This window comes from Phyllopteryx taeniolatus, chromosome 2 (assembly GCF_024500385.1).
Source record: "Phyllopteryx taeniolatus isolate TA_2022b chromosome 2, UOR_Ptae_1.2, whole genome shotgun sequence".
NCBI classification, from domain to species: domain Eukaryota; kingdom Metazoa; phylum Chordata; class Actinopteri; order Syngnathiformes; family Syngnathidae; genus Phyllopteryx; species Phyllopteryx taeniolatus.
The window spans coordinates 30660040-30675903 of record NC_084503.1 but is presented as its reverse complement, the minus strand read 5'-3'; the positions used below and the strand labels follow the sequence as shown (position 1 = coordinate 30675903).

Genomic DNA, 15864 nt, shown 5'->3' with positions numbered 1-15864 from the left:
AAGCGATATGCTCTGCTCAAAGGTAAGCGATGCACAGTGAACCCATACACATTTGTGTCTAGGCATGCTTCAGGAACTTATCCTCTGTTATTCACAAAAAAAAAAAAAAAAATGCCTTACAGTTCTCATGCTCAGGCCAAAGTCTCCATCCATGCATCCATCCATTTTCTACCGCTTCTCCGAGGTCGGGTCGCGGGGGCAGTAGCTTTAGCAGGGACATCCAGACTTCCCTCTTCCCAGCCACTTCATCCAGCTCTTCCGGGGTGATCCCGAGGCGTTTCCAGGCCAGCCGAGAGACATCGTCTCTCCAGCGTGTCCTTGGTCGTCCCCAGGGTCTCCTCCCGGTGGGACGTGCCCGGAACACCTCACCAGGAAGGCGTCCGGATCCGAATCAGATGCCCCAGCCACCTCATCTGGCTCCTCTCGATGTGGAGGAGCAGCGGCTCTACTCTGAGATCCTCCCGGATGACCGAGCTTCTCACCCTATCTCTAAGGGAGACCCCGGACACCCTGCGGAGGAAACTCAAACTCAAGCGGATACTCGATTGTATCCGGGATCTTGTTCTTTTTGTCACGACCCAAAGCTCGTGACCATAGGTGAGGGTAGGAATGTAGATTGACCAGTAAATTGAGAGCTTCGCTTTTCGGCTTAGCTCCTTCTTTACCACAACAGACCGATACAAAGGCCGCATCACTGCAGACGCTGCACCGATCCGCCTGTCGATCTCCCGTTCCATTCTTCCCTCACTCATGAACAAGACCCCAAGATACTTGAACTCCTTCACTTGGGGCAGGATCTCATCCCCGACCCGGAGAGGGCACGCCACCCTTTTACGACTGAGGACCATGGTCTCAGATTTGGAGGTGCTGATTATCATCCCAGCTGCTTCACACTCGGCTGCGATCCGCTCCAGTGAGAATTGGAGATCACGGCTTGATGAAGCGAACCACATCATCTGCAAAAAACATCATCTGCAAACCGGACCCCCTCTACGCCTCGCCTGCACCTAGAAATTCTCTCCATAAAAGTTATGAACAGAATCGGTGACAAAGGGCAGCCTTGGCGGAGTACAACCCTCACCGGAAACGGGAAAACGTCTTCCTGAATTGTTTGTCATCATAGGGGTCTCAAATAACAATATTGCTTATGTGCCATCTGGTGGTATCTTGTGTGGTTGTCAGTTATTAACAGATTTTCGCTATTCGTGGCAGGGCTTGGTCTTTGTGCCCTGCGAATAGCAGGGGTTCACTTTATTTGTATTAACTGTTTAATAATGCTATGACGGTGTTACCTCGTTAACCAAAATGCTAAGGTTACGCTAATATGCCTTGTTACTACCTGTGGCGCTAGCACGCTTAGCTTGTTATGCCAACGAGGCCTGTTACATGCTCTTGGTTGCAACTTTTGTGTAGACCTATAGCTTATGGATGATTTACAGCAAATAAAGAGCTAACCATCTTAACTGGAACAGTTTTGCTCGCTATTATCGTTATTATTGATTTAGCTCTGTTAGCGTCCATCTTTTTTGTTTTGCATTATTTCCACTGTGGAGGTAAAACAGTATGCGGCATACCATTCTGCCTGCAAGTCAAGTGTCAAGGGTATGGAAGTAGTAGTTTCCAGGTTACAGCCTCAGTTACGAGCCAGTCTACCCCTCAAGATAGCAAACATTCCCTCAGCCCAAACTTGGAATCCTACATCACCCAATTTGACTGATTGGTCTGCCAGGGTGATATTAAATAGCGGCTTCTTGGATTGGACAAAATTGATCCATTGAGCATTGTGTGGCGGCGATGGCAAGCGGCCAAAAGACTGAAAAGCCCTTTTAACTCTATTCTTCTTTGTTGTTACTGCACTCCACACCCTTTTAAAACCATTGCTGACGTGTAAAACGATTTTTTATGGAAAAAAAGATGAATTGTGAATGGTATGCAGGGGAAAATTCTGTATAGAGTGGGGTATCCTACATGGGGAATTACTCAGAATGAATGTCAGGCTGAAGATGAAAAATAGCTTCATGAGTTGACTATTTACTTTCACATCAGGCTTATTTTAAAGCACCTGGCTAATCCTATTATTAATGAATAAGTCATGTGTTTTTAAAACACATGCTTCAAAAGTTTCATTTATTTATTTATTTTTTTTACACCTCTTTGCAGTTTGATGTTATTTGCCAAGATTTGCGAGAAAACGGTGCTGAAACGAGTTCTCAAGGAGCTTTGGAAGATCGTTCTGAACACCATCGAGAGGACCATCGTTTTGCCGCCACTGAGCGACCAGAGCGTGAGTTCACTCAGAAATGCAACTTTTACAGTCGCTTGGTTTCATTGACTATTATTTATATGCTTGGGAACAACATACTGTAGATGGATATTTGTATTCATTTGCTGTTTAAGAGCCATTATTGTCCAGTTTCTTAGTTTATCACTGTTGTATTGTATTTTCTGATTCATATAGTCACATATGTCGGCACTATGTTGGGGCAGTTAGCGCTTCCGCCTCGCAATTCAGAAATTGTGGGTTCAAATCTATGCTCCGGCCTTCCAATGTGGAGTTTGCATGTTCTCCCTGTGCCTGCGTGTTTCTTTTTCCAGGTACTCCGGTTTCCTCCCACATTCCAAAAAAACATGGATGGTAGGTCAATGTGAAACGTTGTTTTTGTATATACAGTACACCCTTTGATTGACTAGGAGCCAGTTCAGGGTGTACCCTGCTTCTCGCCCAATAGCTGGGACAAGCTCCAGCACATCTATCCGCAACACTAGTGAGGGTAAGCGGTACAGAGAATGGATGGAGGGACATTCATGTCTGCCTATTATCTGTTAGTATTATCCCATTGGGGGAACCCGGAAGATTTATTTTTCTTCTTTCTGCTTTTTATGGGAGTTACAATGTTATTTGGATCAAGTTAAAATTGTGTGTTTGTTAAAGTACTTGAGACCTCAACATGGGGCAAAAATTATATTAAGATGTTTTGGGATCATAATTGGTGGTATGTTTATGGTTTGAACCATTAGGCAATTATAGAATGTATTTCTGTTTTCAACGTGTCAATAACTGTGCCACTCTTTGATCCCTTAATTGCCCCGGGGGAATATAATGAGTAAATAATTACATTTTCTGAATCTGAATTATAAAGAATTTGGGGGGGCTTGGTCCCGATCCCCCGTGAAAAGTGGGGGATTACTGTTTATATTTCTTCAATTTTCTGCCATTTTCCTTGTAGAGTTAATGTAATTTCACTGTGAGGATCCCCAGTGGGATACATTGTGGCTGTCTTCCACTATGCATTTATGGTTTTATCAGACTTGGACTTAAAGAGTTAGACAGACTTTATTTTCATTCAGGCATGCTCAAGTGTATACAGAACAAAATTCCATTGGATTTGGCTCAGCGCAGCATGTCGAATATAATTATTTTAAAAAATAAAACAAAAATGCACGTCTCGTTTATATACTTATGCAGCATGAATTTAAAAATGCATATACTTAAACAGTACATATTTGTATGTTATAAAGGGGAAATTTTATTTTCTCTTGCAGCAGCAAGGAGCTCAGATGATCTTCAACGCGGCAAAGGATTTGGGACAATTGTCCAAGTTGAAGGTAATCCAGTTCAATCATTCCACTGCTAATGTATGTTTGCTTCATAAAAGATTCTGGCGACTCATATTACACAGGGATTATGGTCAGGTAATATATGACTATATATGCACAGACCGGTGCATATATATTTCATGAATATAACACGTTTTACAGTCTTATTAGTCTTTATACGGTATATTCATACAATATATGGACAAAAACCTCCACAAGATGTCCCGTTTGCAACTACAAAAGCGTTCACTCTTCTGGCAAGATTTATTACAAGTTGTGTGTTGGGGTTTCAGGATCTTCCACACCACACTCTTCTATCTATACCTTTGTTATTGATTAACATGGAAGAAGTCCAAAAAACAGGTTTTTTATTTAAATGCTGATTTTGTGCCAGTTCAGGGTGTATCCTCTACCTCTACGAATTAGCAACAAAGACATTCATGCTATTGAAGAGAACACGACCTATACGTCATCAAAAGGCAACAAACGTCACAATTGTTCGACAAAGCAGACACGCCACAAAACGGCAATGGGGGACGAAGCAGCAGAAAACAGTCAGCGGCGAAAAGAAGATGCTTTAGGACTGATAACTATCAGAAAATGCTTGCTCCGGTTGCACAAAATCCTTGAAATTGCCACAAATGCGTCATGATGAGACCTCTGCAAGGGGCTGCATTTACTTCCGTAAACACGCCGCCTCGCAGTTGTGCGCATGCGTGTGACGTTTGAATTTGTGCACGTTATATTGTGGCCATAATTGAAACATTTCTCCCTTCATGTCTAGGACTCTAAAATGGCTGTTTTATGTGTTTTTGGTTGATGTTTTTTTTAACCCAAGCTATTTAGCCAACAGTATATAAAAAAAAAAAAAAAAAAACACAAAGTGGTTCATTTAATATATTGGGTAAAAAAACATTCCTGCCTCTCCTCAAGGATTTTAGATTCAACAGTGCAACATTGAGTGTATGTATAATATGCTTCACGCTTGTATTCACAGTCTGCGCAGAAAGATTATGCAACGTCAAAGGAGGAATGGTAGCTGTCATCATATGTTAAAACCAAACGTGTTCAACACTCCTGCAGCACCTCAGCATCATCCAGCCAGGCTCCTCATGTCTAATAGCTAATGCGACATGAGGACGATGCATGCCTTAGGCTTGGTGAATTTTTGCTTTTACTAACAACTTTGGTATGCTGCTAGCTGAAGTATTTAACCTGTGAGTCGCGCAACAGACGCACGCCCAATATATGCTTTTTCCTTTGCATTTCTTCGAGTCAGGAACCGTCCCCGTTATTTGTGAGACTGCCGTCCTTCGAGGCAGCGACATCTGGAGAGGAGCACACAGATGGGCGTCTCAGTACCCTTCCTCAAGCGTTAAAGTCGTTCATCATCCTCTTGTTAATGCTGGTCATGAGTCATAATCATCTCATTTGAGGGATTTTCAGAAAGTGCACGAGTCTACACTATAGCAGAAAATGGTTTCCAGGGGTGTTTATTACACAACATTGTGAAGAACATATTAGAGTATACTGAAATGCTAAATGCCATAGGGAGAAATCTCAAATACTATACAAAAAAACTGTTTTTCACTTTTATTTTTCTATTGCCCGAGTGGGTACTGCTGGTTGGGTTGGCAACCTAGTTCAAATAGGCTTAACTCTTCAATGTCTGCGTGTGAGCCAACTGAAATAATTCTAGATAATAGCCGGCTGTCACAGAATATTGTGGAGCGTCCTCGTCAGAGTCTAATGGAACGCTAATCGTCATTAAAGACTATGTCTGTACATAGCGTAAGAACATCTTTGATACTGTGCTGGGATTTTTTATTTTTTATTTTTTTTAATTATTCATCTGACTCTTTTCTTTGTAGGCGCTGCTGTTTTGGTAAGCAACAGGTAGGCTGAACCCTTTGTCAGTGTGTGAGCAAAACGTTTATATTAATTACACTAAGTACATTTAACGCATTTGGGTTGTTTTTTTCTGATGGGGAAAATTGATCATTTATCCAAAATGGGAGACAACATTGTGGGGCAACCACATGTCTGTGTACTGGAATGTTAATTGTGGGTAAAGATGCCTTTGCCACTTAATGTGGAATGAACTTTAATACCTTTTTTGGAACCTTTTTTTTCCATTTGAATTCATTTGCGTTTCCTCAGTAAGTGATGCTGTTTCTTGTTGGCAGCTAAGTTTCATGAGACTCAATGGATCATTCCTCGTAACCTATGAGCTGAGATACAAGAAAGTCTACTGGAACAGTGATTGCGGTGAAAGAGGCCATTGCCACATATTTTAAAATAATCTTTAATACTGTGCATTGAATTCGTTTTGAACTTTACAGGCCATTGCCTCGGTCGGTACTGCAATTTGGTTAGCAACAGGGCTCACGTAGGCTAATCTTTTTGGTGTCAGTATGTGAGCGATTTGAGATTGCTTCAGCTTATGCCTACTTGCTTTTTTTGATGGATAACGCATCTATTTGACTAAAATTGGTTTACTGCGTCATTGTTTTTTTTTTTTTTTTTTTTTGGTTTACCTTGTCATGTACTGGAACTGAGTCAATGAAAATCAAACGGACACGGTGTAATTTGGCACCTGCCTCGCATTTTAGCAGAGATGTTGATTAAAGTGGTTGCAATCTCACGCCGGCTTGTGGAAATCAATTTAAAGGCGATTCTGACAATTGATTAAATGTATATGCATAATAAAGCAAGGCAGGGTTTTGTGTTTCATCTGCAGGATCTAATTTTATGGACTGGATGTGCATTTTCTCTGCACTGCACCACAAATGTCTGCATACTGTAGGTGTGTTAATGACTTTGTAAATGCTAATTATGACCCACAATAGCAGATTGAGACATTTTACAGTATCCAGATACTTTTTTGGGCTACAGTGCTCATGATTAAAATAGATTTTCCCATCTTGGCGCGATATGGCGATGTTCCCCTTCCCCCGTCGATTGAGTCTGCATTTGGGACACACGCAGCCGCGTGTCAGTTCAATGAGCGATTAATACCCAATCGTATAGCTCTTGACTTTCTTTTGATCATTATGTTGATGTTTGTCCCCCGGAAACCCCCCCACTCCTCCTCCCCCTGCAGGAGCACGTCATCCGTGAGGAAGCCAGGAGTCTGACTCCACGTCAGTGTGCGGCCATGGACCTCGTGCTTCCCACTATCAAGGTGAGTTTTATGTCAGAGAGGCAACTGACCCAAAAGACATGAATGGATGGCTTACTTGAAGATTTTTTGTTTTGTTTTGTTTTTCTCCTGGAATCTCCCTGCAGCTGTAAAATGTAATTTACCTTTAAGGCACTTCGGTAAATAGAACATCTAATGGTTTCTTTGGCTTTTTTTTTCTTTTCTTTTTGCTACCACAGAAGGCTACCAGTAATGGCGAAAAGTAAAAATGTGTTTACCATAGACCTGGAATTACAAGTTAATGAGACGTACTGTAGCTGAAGCATAGTGACAAACACGTGTCCCTGTCTTGGCTGTTCAGTACAATATGCCTTAAAGCGACAATAATGGAATGGATAATTTGGCAGTGTTTGGTCTTCATGGGAAGCAGTTTACCTCACAAGCACTTGCAGAAATCTCCCCTTGCACTTTAGTCATCAAGTTTAAGGGTAATTACACAACATATTTTATGATGGTTTAATTTCTAAAGTCTAATTTGTATTTCCCAAAAAAAGGTTGGTGAGTATCTTCTGACAGTCTACTGTATACTGCTGCTCGTCTTCAAAATATCTGATCTGGGGGTTGCCATGACAGTGACAAAAATGCAACTCATCTTATTTGTGTCCTTAGTTTTATGAGTAATGTCCTATTGAGTGTACCTGCTCGCTCTAATCAAGTTGAGTGTTGTGTTTACATATGTTCAGATACAACACAAGTAAGAATGTATTGGAGACTTATAACAGTGTACATCTATATTCTTTTCCACCATTTATATTTTCTGATGGATCATGAATTCCCAGCAAATCAAAGGATGCAGGGTGGTCATATTAATCCTCTCCTGTATGACCTTTGGGAGAGCAAAAACTTGACAACTGAGCTATTGCGTCGTGTGGCAACAAATGTTTTGAGGTATTGGGGGTGCGGCGCGGCAAAGAAAACAAGACTGATTGTACCGTCTATGGGGCAACTACCCGGTGGTCTGGATCAATCGCGTACCGGGAATGTTGTCATCTGTATTCTAGTGACAACAGTCAATTAACACATTTCAGCATTGCTTTCAGGTAGTTGGATAACTGTTTCGATCCAACATGCCTACTCTTTGTAACAAACTCATACCATTCACGCAAAAAAATGTTTTTTTAAAAATAACCCTAAGAAAGTAATAGGATGCATGGAGATAAAATGTTATGCCCTTAAAAAGAGCAACATTTTCCATGGGAAACATTTTAATCAGCCTGAACTTTAAACCTGAGTGGACATGATAATGGATGAATGTGCAGGCCCACATAAGGGTCCACACATGAAAGGGTTGCAAGCTCTGGAGACGCATTTCCAATAATGTACATTTGCTCCTGTCTGAACCCCGACCTGTAGCGAATGATAGCAGAGAGGCAGCTGCTCCATCTTGCCAACCATGTTTGATATGCTGAATATGCATTGTATTAGCATTCCGGTGAGTGGTAGAATGGCTCTCAGTAGCTCTACCACAGATCGTGATAGATCCCTCCCTATAGTATAGTGTAATAATTAATTATTCAATAATTATAATAATAATATAATATTAATTAATAATTTCTGGCTGTTAAACAAGTTTTCGTAAAATAAGAAGTTAACGACAAAGTTGAAATACTGTTCCACTCCAGTCCTGTAGGTCGCAAAACTGTATAATACAAACTGGTTATCAAATGCCAGCCATCTGCTGAATCTTAGTTTCTAATGAAAATAAAAATTATTGGGTGGATAATGGATGAAACTATGGTCATCACAAAATCTTGATTCACATTTTAAGAGTACATACACATGTAAAAAAAAAAATTAAGATGTAAAAACTTTCCAACAGTCTTAACATTATTTATGTGACGTGTAGTGGCATTTTTCTTGAAGGTTTTTTTTTTTCCCAGGGCATTCGACTTTAGTGGTTCCAATTTACAGTCATTGCAGTAATTGCAGAATTTATTTGCCTGACCCAGTACTTGGTCCCACAAGGTCCAACAGGCATTTGTTCCTGTAATGATTATGTGCCACTCATGAGATAGACGTACAATGTGAAGTTCAGTGTTCCTTGCAATTGAGCTAGCATTTTCTTCTTACATACTGTCCCAACAATTGATGAACATGCTAGACATGGCTTCCACATTTACATACATGCTAATTAGCTGCAAATGTGGCTTAATGCATTTGCTCCCCACGCCTTTGTAAAACTGCAACGGTTCCACATATCCCTGAGCCATATTCGCACAACACACTGTCCTATGTAAACTCAGGAAATGTTTTTTATTTGTTTATTGTTTTTTTCCTCTAGCAATATTTCCATGCTGGAGGAAATGGGCTAAAGAAGACCTTCCTGGAGAAGAGCCCTGATATGAAGTCCCTCAAATATGCTCTTAGCCTTTACACTCAACCTACAGATGCCTTGATCAAGAAATATATATGCACCCAAACCTCTCAAGGTAAGACACCCCTAAAGCTATGAAGTCTAATTTACTTTTTTGAGTCGTTCTTGTGGCACAATAGATTTTGTTTTGCTGTCCATATAATACCTATTGTTGTTGGCATGACAACATTGTTTTAGGAGCCTAAACACAGCCCAAAACATTTGAAAACAGACCTGAAAGTGGACATTTTTGAAAATAATGGCATTACCTATTGTTGAAACTAAAAATTGAAATTTAATGTTTGCCTTTGCCAATAACTGGCATGGCATGCATATTACTGCATTTTTGTCTTTTTTGCAGCTTTGTGGGTTAGTGTTCTTTTCAAAACTGCAAATAAGAATGTTTCCCATTTGCTTTTCCAATGTTGTCATGTAAAAAATCCCTTAATTTGCATATTTTCCTATTTAGGCTCATTTATCCTTTGGTAAATACAGCTTTGCAAGGCTCTGTGTTTATTCGTATGTGTATTTTTGTGTCCTGGAAGCAAGGAGTAACTCGGCCTAACTTTAGCATTTTTCTGTCTCTTCAGATCAAGTCAGTGAAGGCCAAAATTGTAGGATGTCTTTAAATAATTATCCTGAGTGGTATGCGCATTTTGTGACATTGATTTATTTATTTATTGTTTTGCTCAGAAAACTGTCAGGGCCAACAATCATAAACATTTAAGATAGCAAATCATTATGTTTGTGGTCCACACTGAGTTCAGATGGACCACGGTTTTGGTAATTGTGACATGAAACGAATGATGGCCAATTAGGAAGCGACCTGAAGCTCACGTTGCTGCTGTCCACAAATATAGTAGCAACTGGTAGGGTTGAGGGTTTGTAGAATGTCTTAAAAGTCATTCACCACAATAATATTGACAATGAGAAGATCAGATGAGCCAATAGTTGGTCTACCATCTTCTCCTACTTTATTCTTTGCTTTTTTTCAACTTCTACTTTTTTCGTTGCTTTTTCTTTGCTTTGCATGTCAGTGGACATATAGTTGTGGGTGTGGTGTGTTGTACTTGCTCATCTCAAGTGCACCACACTCTAAAATAGCACCAAGCACACACATTGATTTTATTCCTCAACATAAATGGGGTCTCGTGTTTTAAAAATTGGTTGACTTGTTGCTACCTTGTCAAAAACTGAGCCTCTGTATTTGCGGAACATTTATATTCAGAATGTGAGTGCGAATAATGTTTTGTTTATACGTGCGCTGGGATTGGCTGTTGACCAGTTCAGGGTGTACCCCACCTCTCGCCCGAAGCTAGCTGGGATAGACTCCAGCACACCCGCGGCCCTAGTGAGGATAAGTGGTACAGAAAATGGATGGATGGATTATATTCAGCGGCAGGGTGGACGACTGGTTAGAGTGTCTGCCTCACAGTTCTGAGGACCGGGGTATAATCCCTGGCCCCGCCTGTGTGGAGTTTGCATGTTCTCGCGTGCTTGCGTGGGTTTTCTCCGGGCACTCCGGTTTCCTCCCACATCCCAAAAACATGCATGGTAGGTTAATTGACAACTCTAAATTGGCCGTAGGTGTGAATGTGAGTGCGAATGGTTGTTTGTTTGTATATGCCCTGCGATTGGCTGGCGACCAGTTCAGGGTGTACCCCGCCTCCTGCCCGAAGATAGCTGGGATAGGCTCCAGCACGCCTGCGACCCTAGTGAGGAGAAGCGGCTCATAAAATGGATGGATGGATTATATTCAGAAGAGCACCCTGTAGTGGTTTATAACTGAAACATTCATGGCATCGCAATGGACGTAAGGGCAGTGATATCTTCAGAATCAGAATCAGAATCAGAATCATCTTTATTTGCCAAGTATGTCCAAAACACACAAGGAATTTGTCTCCGGTAGTTGGAGCCGCTCTAGTACAACAGACAGTCAATTTACAGAACACTTTGGAGACATAAAGACATTGACAAAAAACAACAACAAACAACAATTGTGCAAAAAGATGCAGAGTCCTCAGTTGGAATGGCTAATAACGCAATAGTCCGGTGCAATGACCATTGTGCAAAGGGCACTGAGACTTCAAGGAGTGTATGCGGTTTAAAGTGACGAGTACTGCGATAATCTGGGACAATGGTTGTGCAAATGTTACAGATACTCCTCAATCAGTGTGCAAATGGAGCAGATGCTACTCTGGCATGAGTGGCCACTATATGCAAATAGTGCAGCACGGCGAGACAACTACAGTGAGTGCACGAGTAATACATAATACAGAAATGTGACAACGAACTCAAGTCAAAAAATTGCCAGCTTGTTGTAATGGAATTGTAAGTTAGCTGTTCAAGAAGTTGATTGCAAGAGGGAAGAAGCTGTTGGAATGTCTACTAGTTCTAGTTTGCATTGATCGGTAGCGCCTACCTGAGGGAAGGAGCTGGAAGAGCTGGTGACCAGGGTGGGGAGGGTCCGAGAGGATTTTGCACGCCCTTGTCTTAGTTCTGGCAGCGTGCAAGTCCTCAAGGGTGGGTAGGGGGGTACCGACAATCCTTTCAGCAGTTTTGATTGTCCGTTGCAGTCGGAGTTTGTCCTTTTTTGTAGCAGCACCAAACCAGACTGTGATGGAAGAACACAGGACTGATTCGATGACCGCTGTGTAGAACTGTCTCAGCAGCTCCGGTGGCAGGCCATGCTTTCTCAGAAGCCGCAGGAAGTACATCCTCTGCTGGGCCTTTTTGAGGACGGAGTTGATGTTGGTCGCCCACTTCAGGTCCTGGGAGATTGTAATTCCCAGGAACTTGAAGGTCTCGACGGTTGACACAAGGCAGCTGGACAGCGTGAGGGGCAGCTGTGGCGAAGGATGCCTCCTGAAGTCCACGATCATCTCTACAGTCTTGAGCGTGTTCAGCTCCAGGTTGTGTCGGCCGCACCACAGCTCCAGCCGCTCCGCTTCCTGTCGATATGCAGACTCGTCACCGTCCTTGATGAGGCCGATGACAGTGGTGTCATCTGCAAACTTCAGGAGTTTGACAGTCGGGTTCGCTGAGGTGCAGTCGTTCGTGTAGAGAGAGAAGAGCAGCGGAGAGAGGACACAACCTTGGGGCGCCCCAGTGCTGATGCTGCGTGTGGATGAGGTGGCCTCCCCCAGCCTGACCTGCTGTGTCCTGCCCGTCAGAAAGCTGTAGATCCACTGGCAGATGGCAGGTGAGACGCTGAGCTGGAGAAGCTTGGATGAAAGGAGATCAGGGATGATGGTGTTGAACGCTGAGCTGAAGTCCACGAACAGGATCCTCGCGTAGGTCCCTGCACTGTCGAGGTGTTCTAGGATGAAGTGCAGTCCCATGTTGACTGCATCATCCGCAGATCTGTTCGCTTGGTAGGCAAACTGCAGGGGGTCCAGCAGGGGACCTGTGACACTCTTGAGGTGGTCCAGCACAAGACGTTCAAAGGACTTCATGACCACAGATGTCAAAGCGACAGGCCTGTAGTCATTCAGACCCGAGATTGCAGGTTTCTTGGGGACTGGGATGATGGTGGAGCGTTTGAAGCAGGATGGAACTTCGCACATTTCCAGTGATCTGTTGAAGATCTGAGTGAAGACTGGCGCGAGCTGGTCCGCGCAGACTTTGAGGCAGGATGGAGACACGTGGTCCGGGCCTGCCGCTTTGTTAATCTTTTGTTGTTTGAAGATGCGTCTCACATCCTGTTCATGGATGGTTAACGCAGAGGTCAGAGGTGTGATTGTGGTCGCGGGTGCGGCCGGGTTGGTGTGTGGTGTGAAACTGTCCTTTTCAAATCTGCAGTAGAAGGTATTCAAGTCGTTGGCTAGTGTGCTATTGTTCTCAGCTTGGGGGGATCGTCGCTTGTAATTAGTCAGCGACTGGAATGCATGCCAGACTGATTTAGAGTCGTTTGTGCTAAACTTTGCATGTATTTGGACTATCAATCAGACTTATATGGCTGTTATTTTCTAGGGCTCACATATGGAGCTGACCTACTCATTTGCAGAGGTTGTTTGTCTCCTACCTGCCAAATGAATAAAAAAAAGGGAAAAGACTGTAAACTCCTCACCCCTTAGGCTCCCACAGTTCATTGTGCCCCCTCTCTCTTACTCTCTCACATCACAAAGAAAACTGTCTGACCCAATGGATTATATGCATCCCACACATTTATAAATTCTCCCTCTCAACATCATCACTGGTCCAATTTTGTCCCTGGTTCATATGTTTAGACCTCTCCCCCTACCCACACTGTAACACAGCTGAAACACCTCCAGGTGCCCAACTTTGTTCAAGAGGGAATTTAGCCTTGCTTGCTTAAGTGTGTGCATCACACACCATGGTTGCATATAGGCAGACGGCCAGGCGGAACGAATCCACACCACCTTGCTAACTGACGGCCTACCATTTTCCTTTCGTTATAACGCTACTCACTGATCAGTCTGTGTTGTATGGCCTAAACGGTGCCTATAAGTGAAGGTGGCTGATGCGCATTAGGTCAGCAAACATTGTGGCAAAGCGCTGGCTCTTGAACGCGCCTTCATTAATCACCATCCTCCGTTGCTAATGACAGCGACACATTTAGAGTGTGGTGTGCTCGAGTTTATTCAACAGAAGCGTATGTGCGTCACTCCATAGACTGAGGTCGTACAGTATGCCAGTTTCATAAGCGTCAGGAGTCAATAGCGTCCAGCTCGCTATGAGATGCTATATCCGATCTTCTTCGTTTACACTGCACTCACATTGGCAGTAGGAGTGGGAATCACAAAGTGACTCTTGAAATTATATTACAGTGAAAACTGTAATATAAGGGGAGATGCAATCGCAAGACAATACAGATATTCACATCATAATCAAAGGTCAAACTCTTCACTAAGTGCACATCTGTACATACATTGCAAATCCACATTATCCATATCTGATGCTGGTGTATTGACACTGTACTGCGAGAGATAATGAAGCACTATATCATGATATTGATATTTTGTACCTCATCATAGGATATACAGTTTCTATCAAAATTTTATCCCCAGATAATTACATTCTTCGAGTGTAACATTTGACTGATCCAGTAGTTGCCTCAGTGTAATATTTCACCTTGAATCTAGTGGCTGGAGAACAACCAGTGTCTAAAAAATTGAGAAAGGTATGATTGGAAGCAAAAATTAATACGAAACCAGGGATCTTGTTTTATGTGTCCTGTGTCTGAGATGCACAAATATTAGCAGGGACGCATGAAGCATATTCATTCTGCGTCCGTAGACTCGTGGTTTAAGACCCGCCCTACGTACGTCTATGTGTGCATGCTTGCGTCAGTGTGTGTTGGTGAACAGCTTCCACACACAGTGAATCCAAAGTACGAATCCTGTCTTGGTGCTCGCCAATCAGAGGCACAGTGGGAAGGGTTATTGTTCCATACAATGAACACTGGAGTTATTTCTGGACTCAATAAATTTTCATTGTTGTGGTAACACCCGCCGCGCCACTCACGACACAGCAAGCTGCTGGCAGAACAGGGTTTGCTCCGTAGATGCACACAACTGGGACAACGGGAAAGTAACTGCTTATTAAATTTGCTAGCCTGCAAGCCAACGAGCTTGCAAACTAAGGCGCTAAACAGCTCACTCGACTGCGGCAACATCGTTAAAACTTCAGCGCTCGGAGTTGTGTGTGTGCGTTCCCCACATTACACACACACACACACATTTGGGAAAGTTAACTGTTCATAAAACATAAGCACAGCGGCACAAGTTATCAATATTCAGGCAGTAGTTGTCTTCAGCGAACTAATTTTCAGCATCATTTGATTGCCAGGTAAAGGTCCCACATCACAGTCCAGCAGCTGGAGGGCGGGCCTTATTTTACATTTTATTTATCCTTTAAGCTTATTGAGAGATACAATTTTTCAAAAGCCAAGAGGCAGCAGAAATTATACAGCAACATTCATACAATAAATACAGATATAGATAATATCAGTAATATTAAAATATATGGCATCTGAAAAAATAGTGACAAAGCCCAAATGCTTTCGAGGACATACATGGTGTGTTTTTTTTTTATACAAATTTGGCAGGCTCTAAGACATTGTTTGGTTGTTTAAAATTTGGTTAAGTGCTGTTTTTGCGAACAGAGCCTGAGTCTGATTCATTTGTATTTGTTTTATTTATATAGATGTTTTATTTTTTTTCTACATTACATCAGTGGCATAAAAAAAAAGACATCAATACTATCGTTTATCGTGATAGTTTTGGGGAAAATATATCGTCCTAAAATTTTTTGATATCGTATACTAGCTCCATGTTCTACTGCAAAGTAGTTTAATGAGCGAGCGCAAGAGCAATGGATAACACAAAAAGATTGTACAAATGTAGAAATACAAATCTGCAATATAGCGGGATCTCAAAGCAACAACCATCATATAGGGGAGAATTACTGTATCTGTACTCTGTGATGATACGTTGCAGGGACTCATTGTTCCAGGGCTGGGACTCATTGTTTCCAGACATATGCATCCTGGGACGCACATAGTCTCAAGTGTAAAATGATTTATGCGAAACAGAAGCTAGCGAATACAACGAGCTAAAGTAGGGGATATAGGGCGGTCGTGGCAACGACAGAAGGTATCCTCCTTATTCCAATCCAGTGCATACTACACATACTGTACATTGTCATTGTACAGTCACAGTTCTGTTGTTTAAATGAGCTTACATCATGA

At 42.4% G+C, this 15864-nt stretch overlaps 1 protein-coding gene across 3 annotated transcripts in view; it reads left to right on the top strand.

Moving 5' to 3' along the window:
• The window catches only part of LOC133474223 (protein unc-13 homolog C), a 188892-nt gene that overhangs the window by 159709 nt on the left and 13319 nt on the right, over positions 1-15864 (top strand). For 2 of the 3 annotated variants that reach the window (XM_061765688.1, XM_061765687.1), the window contains exons 27-30: positions 2161-2284; positions 3544-3606; positions 6701-6781; positions 9081-9228. In XM_061765688.1, the coding sequence (XP_061621672.1) occupies positions 2161-2284; positions 3544-3606; positions 6701-6781; positions 9081-9228 (416 nt within the window). The remainder of the gene's footprint in view (positions 1-2160; positions 2285-3543; positions 3607-6700; positions 6782-9080; positions 9229-15864) is intronic. The other variant, XM_061765689.1, reaches the window with a different exon arrangement.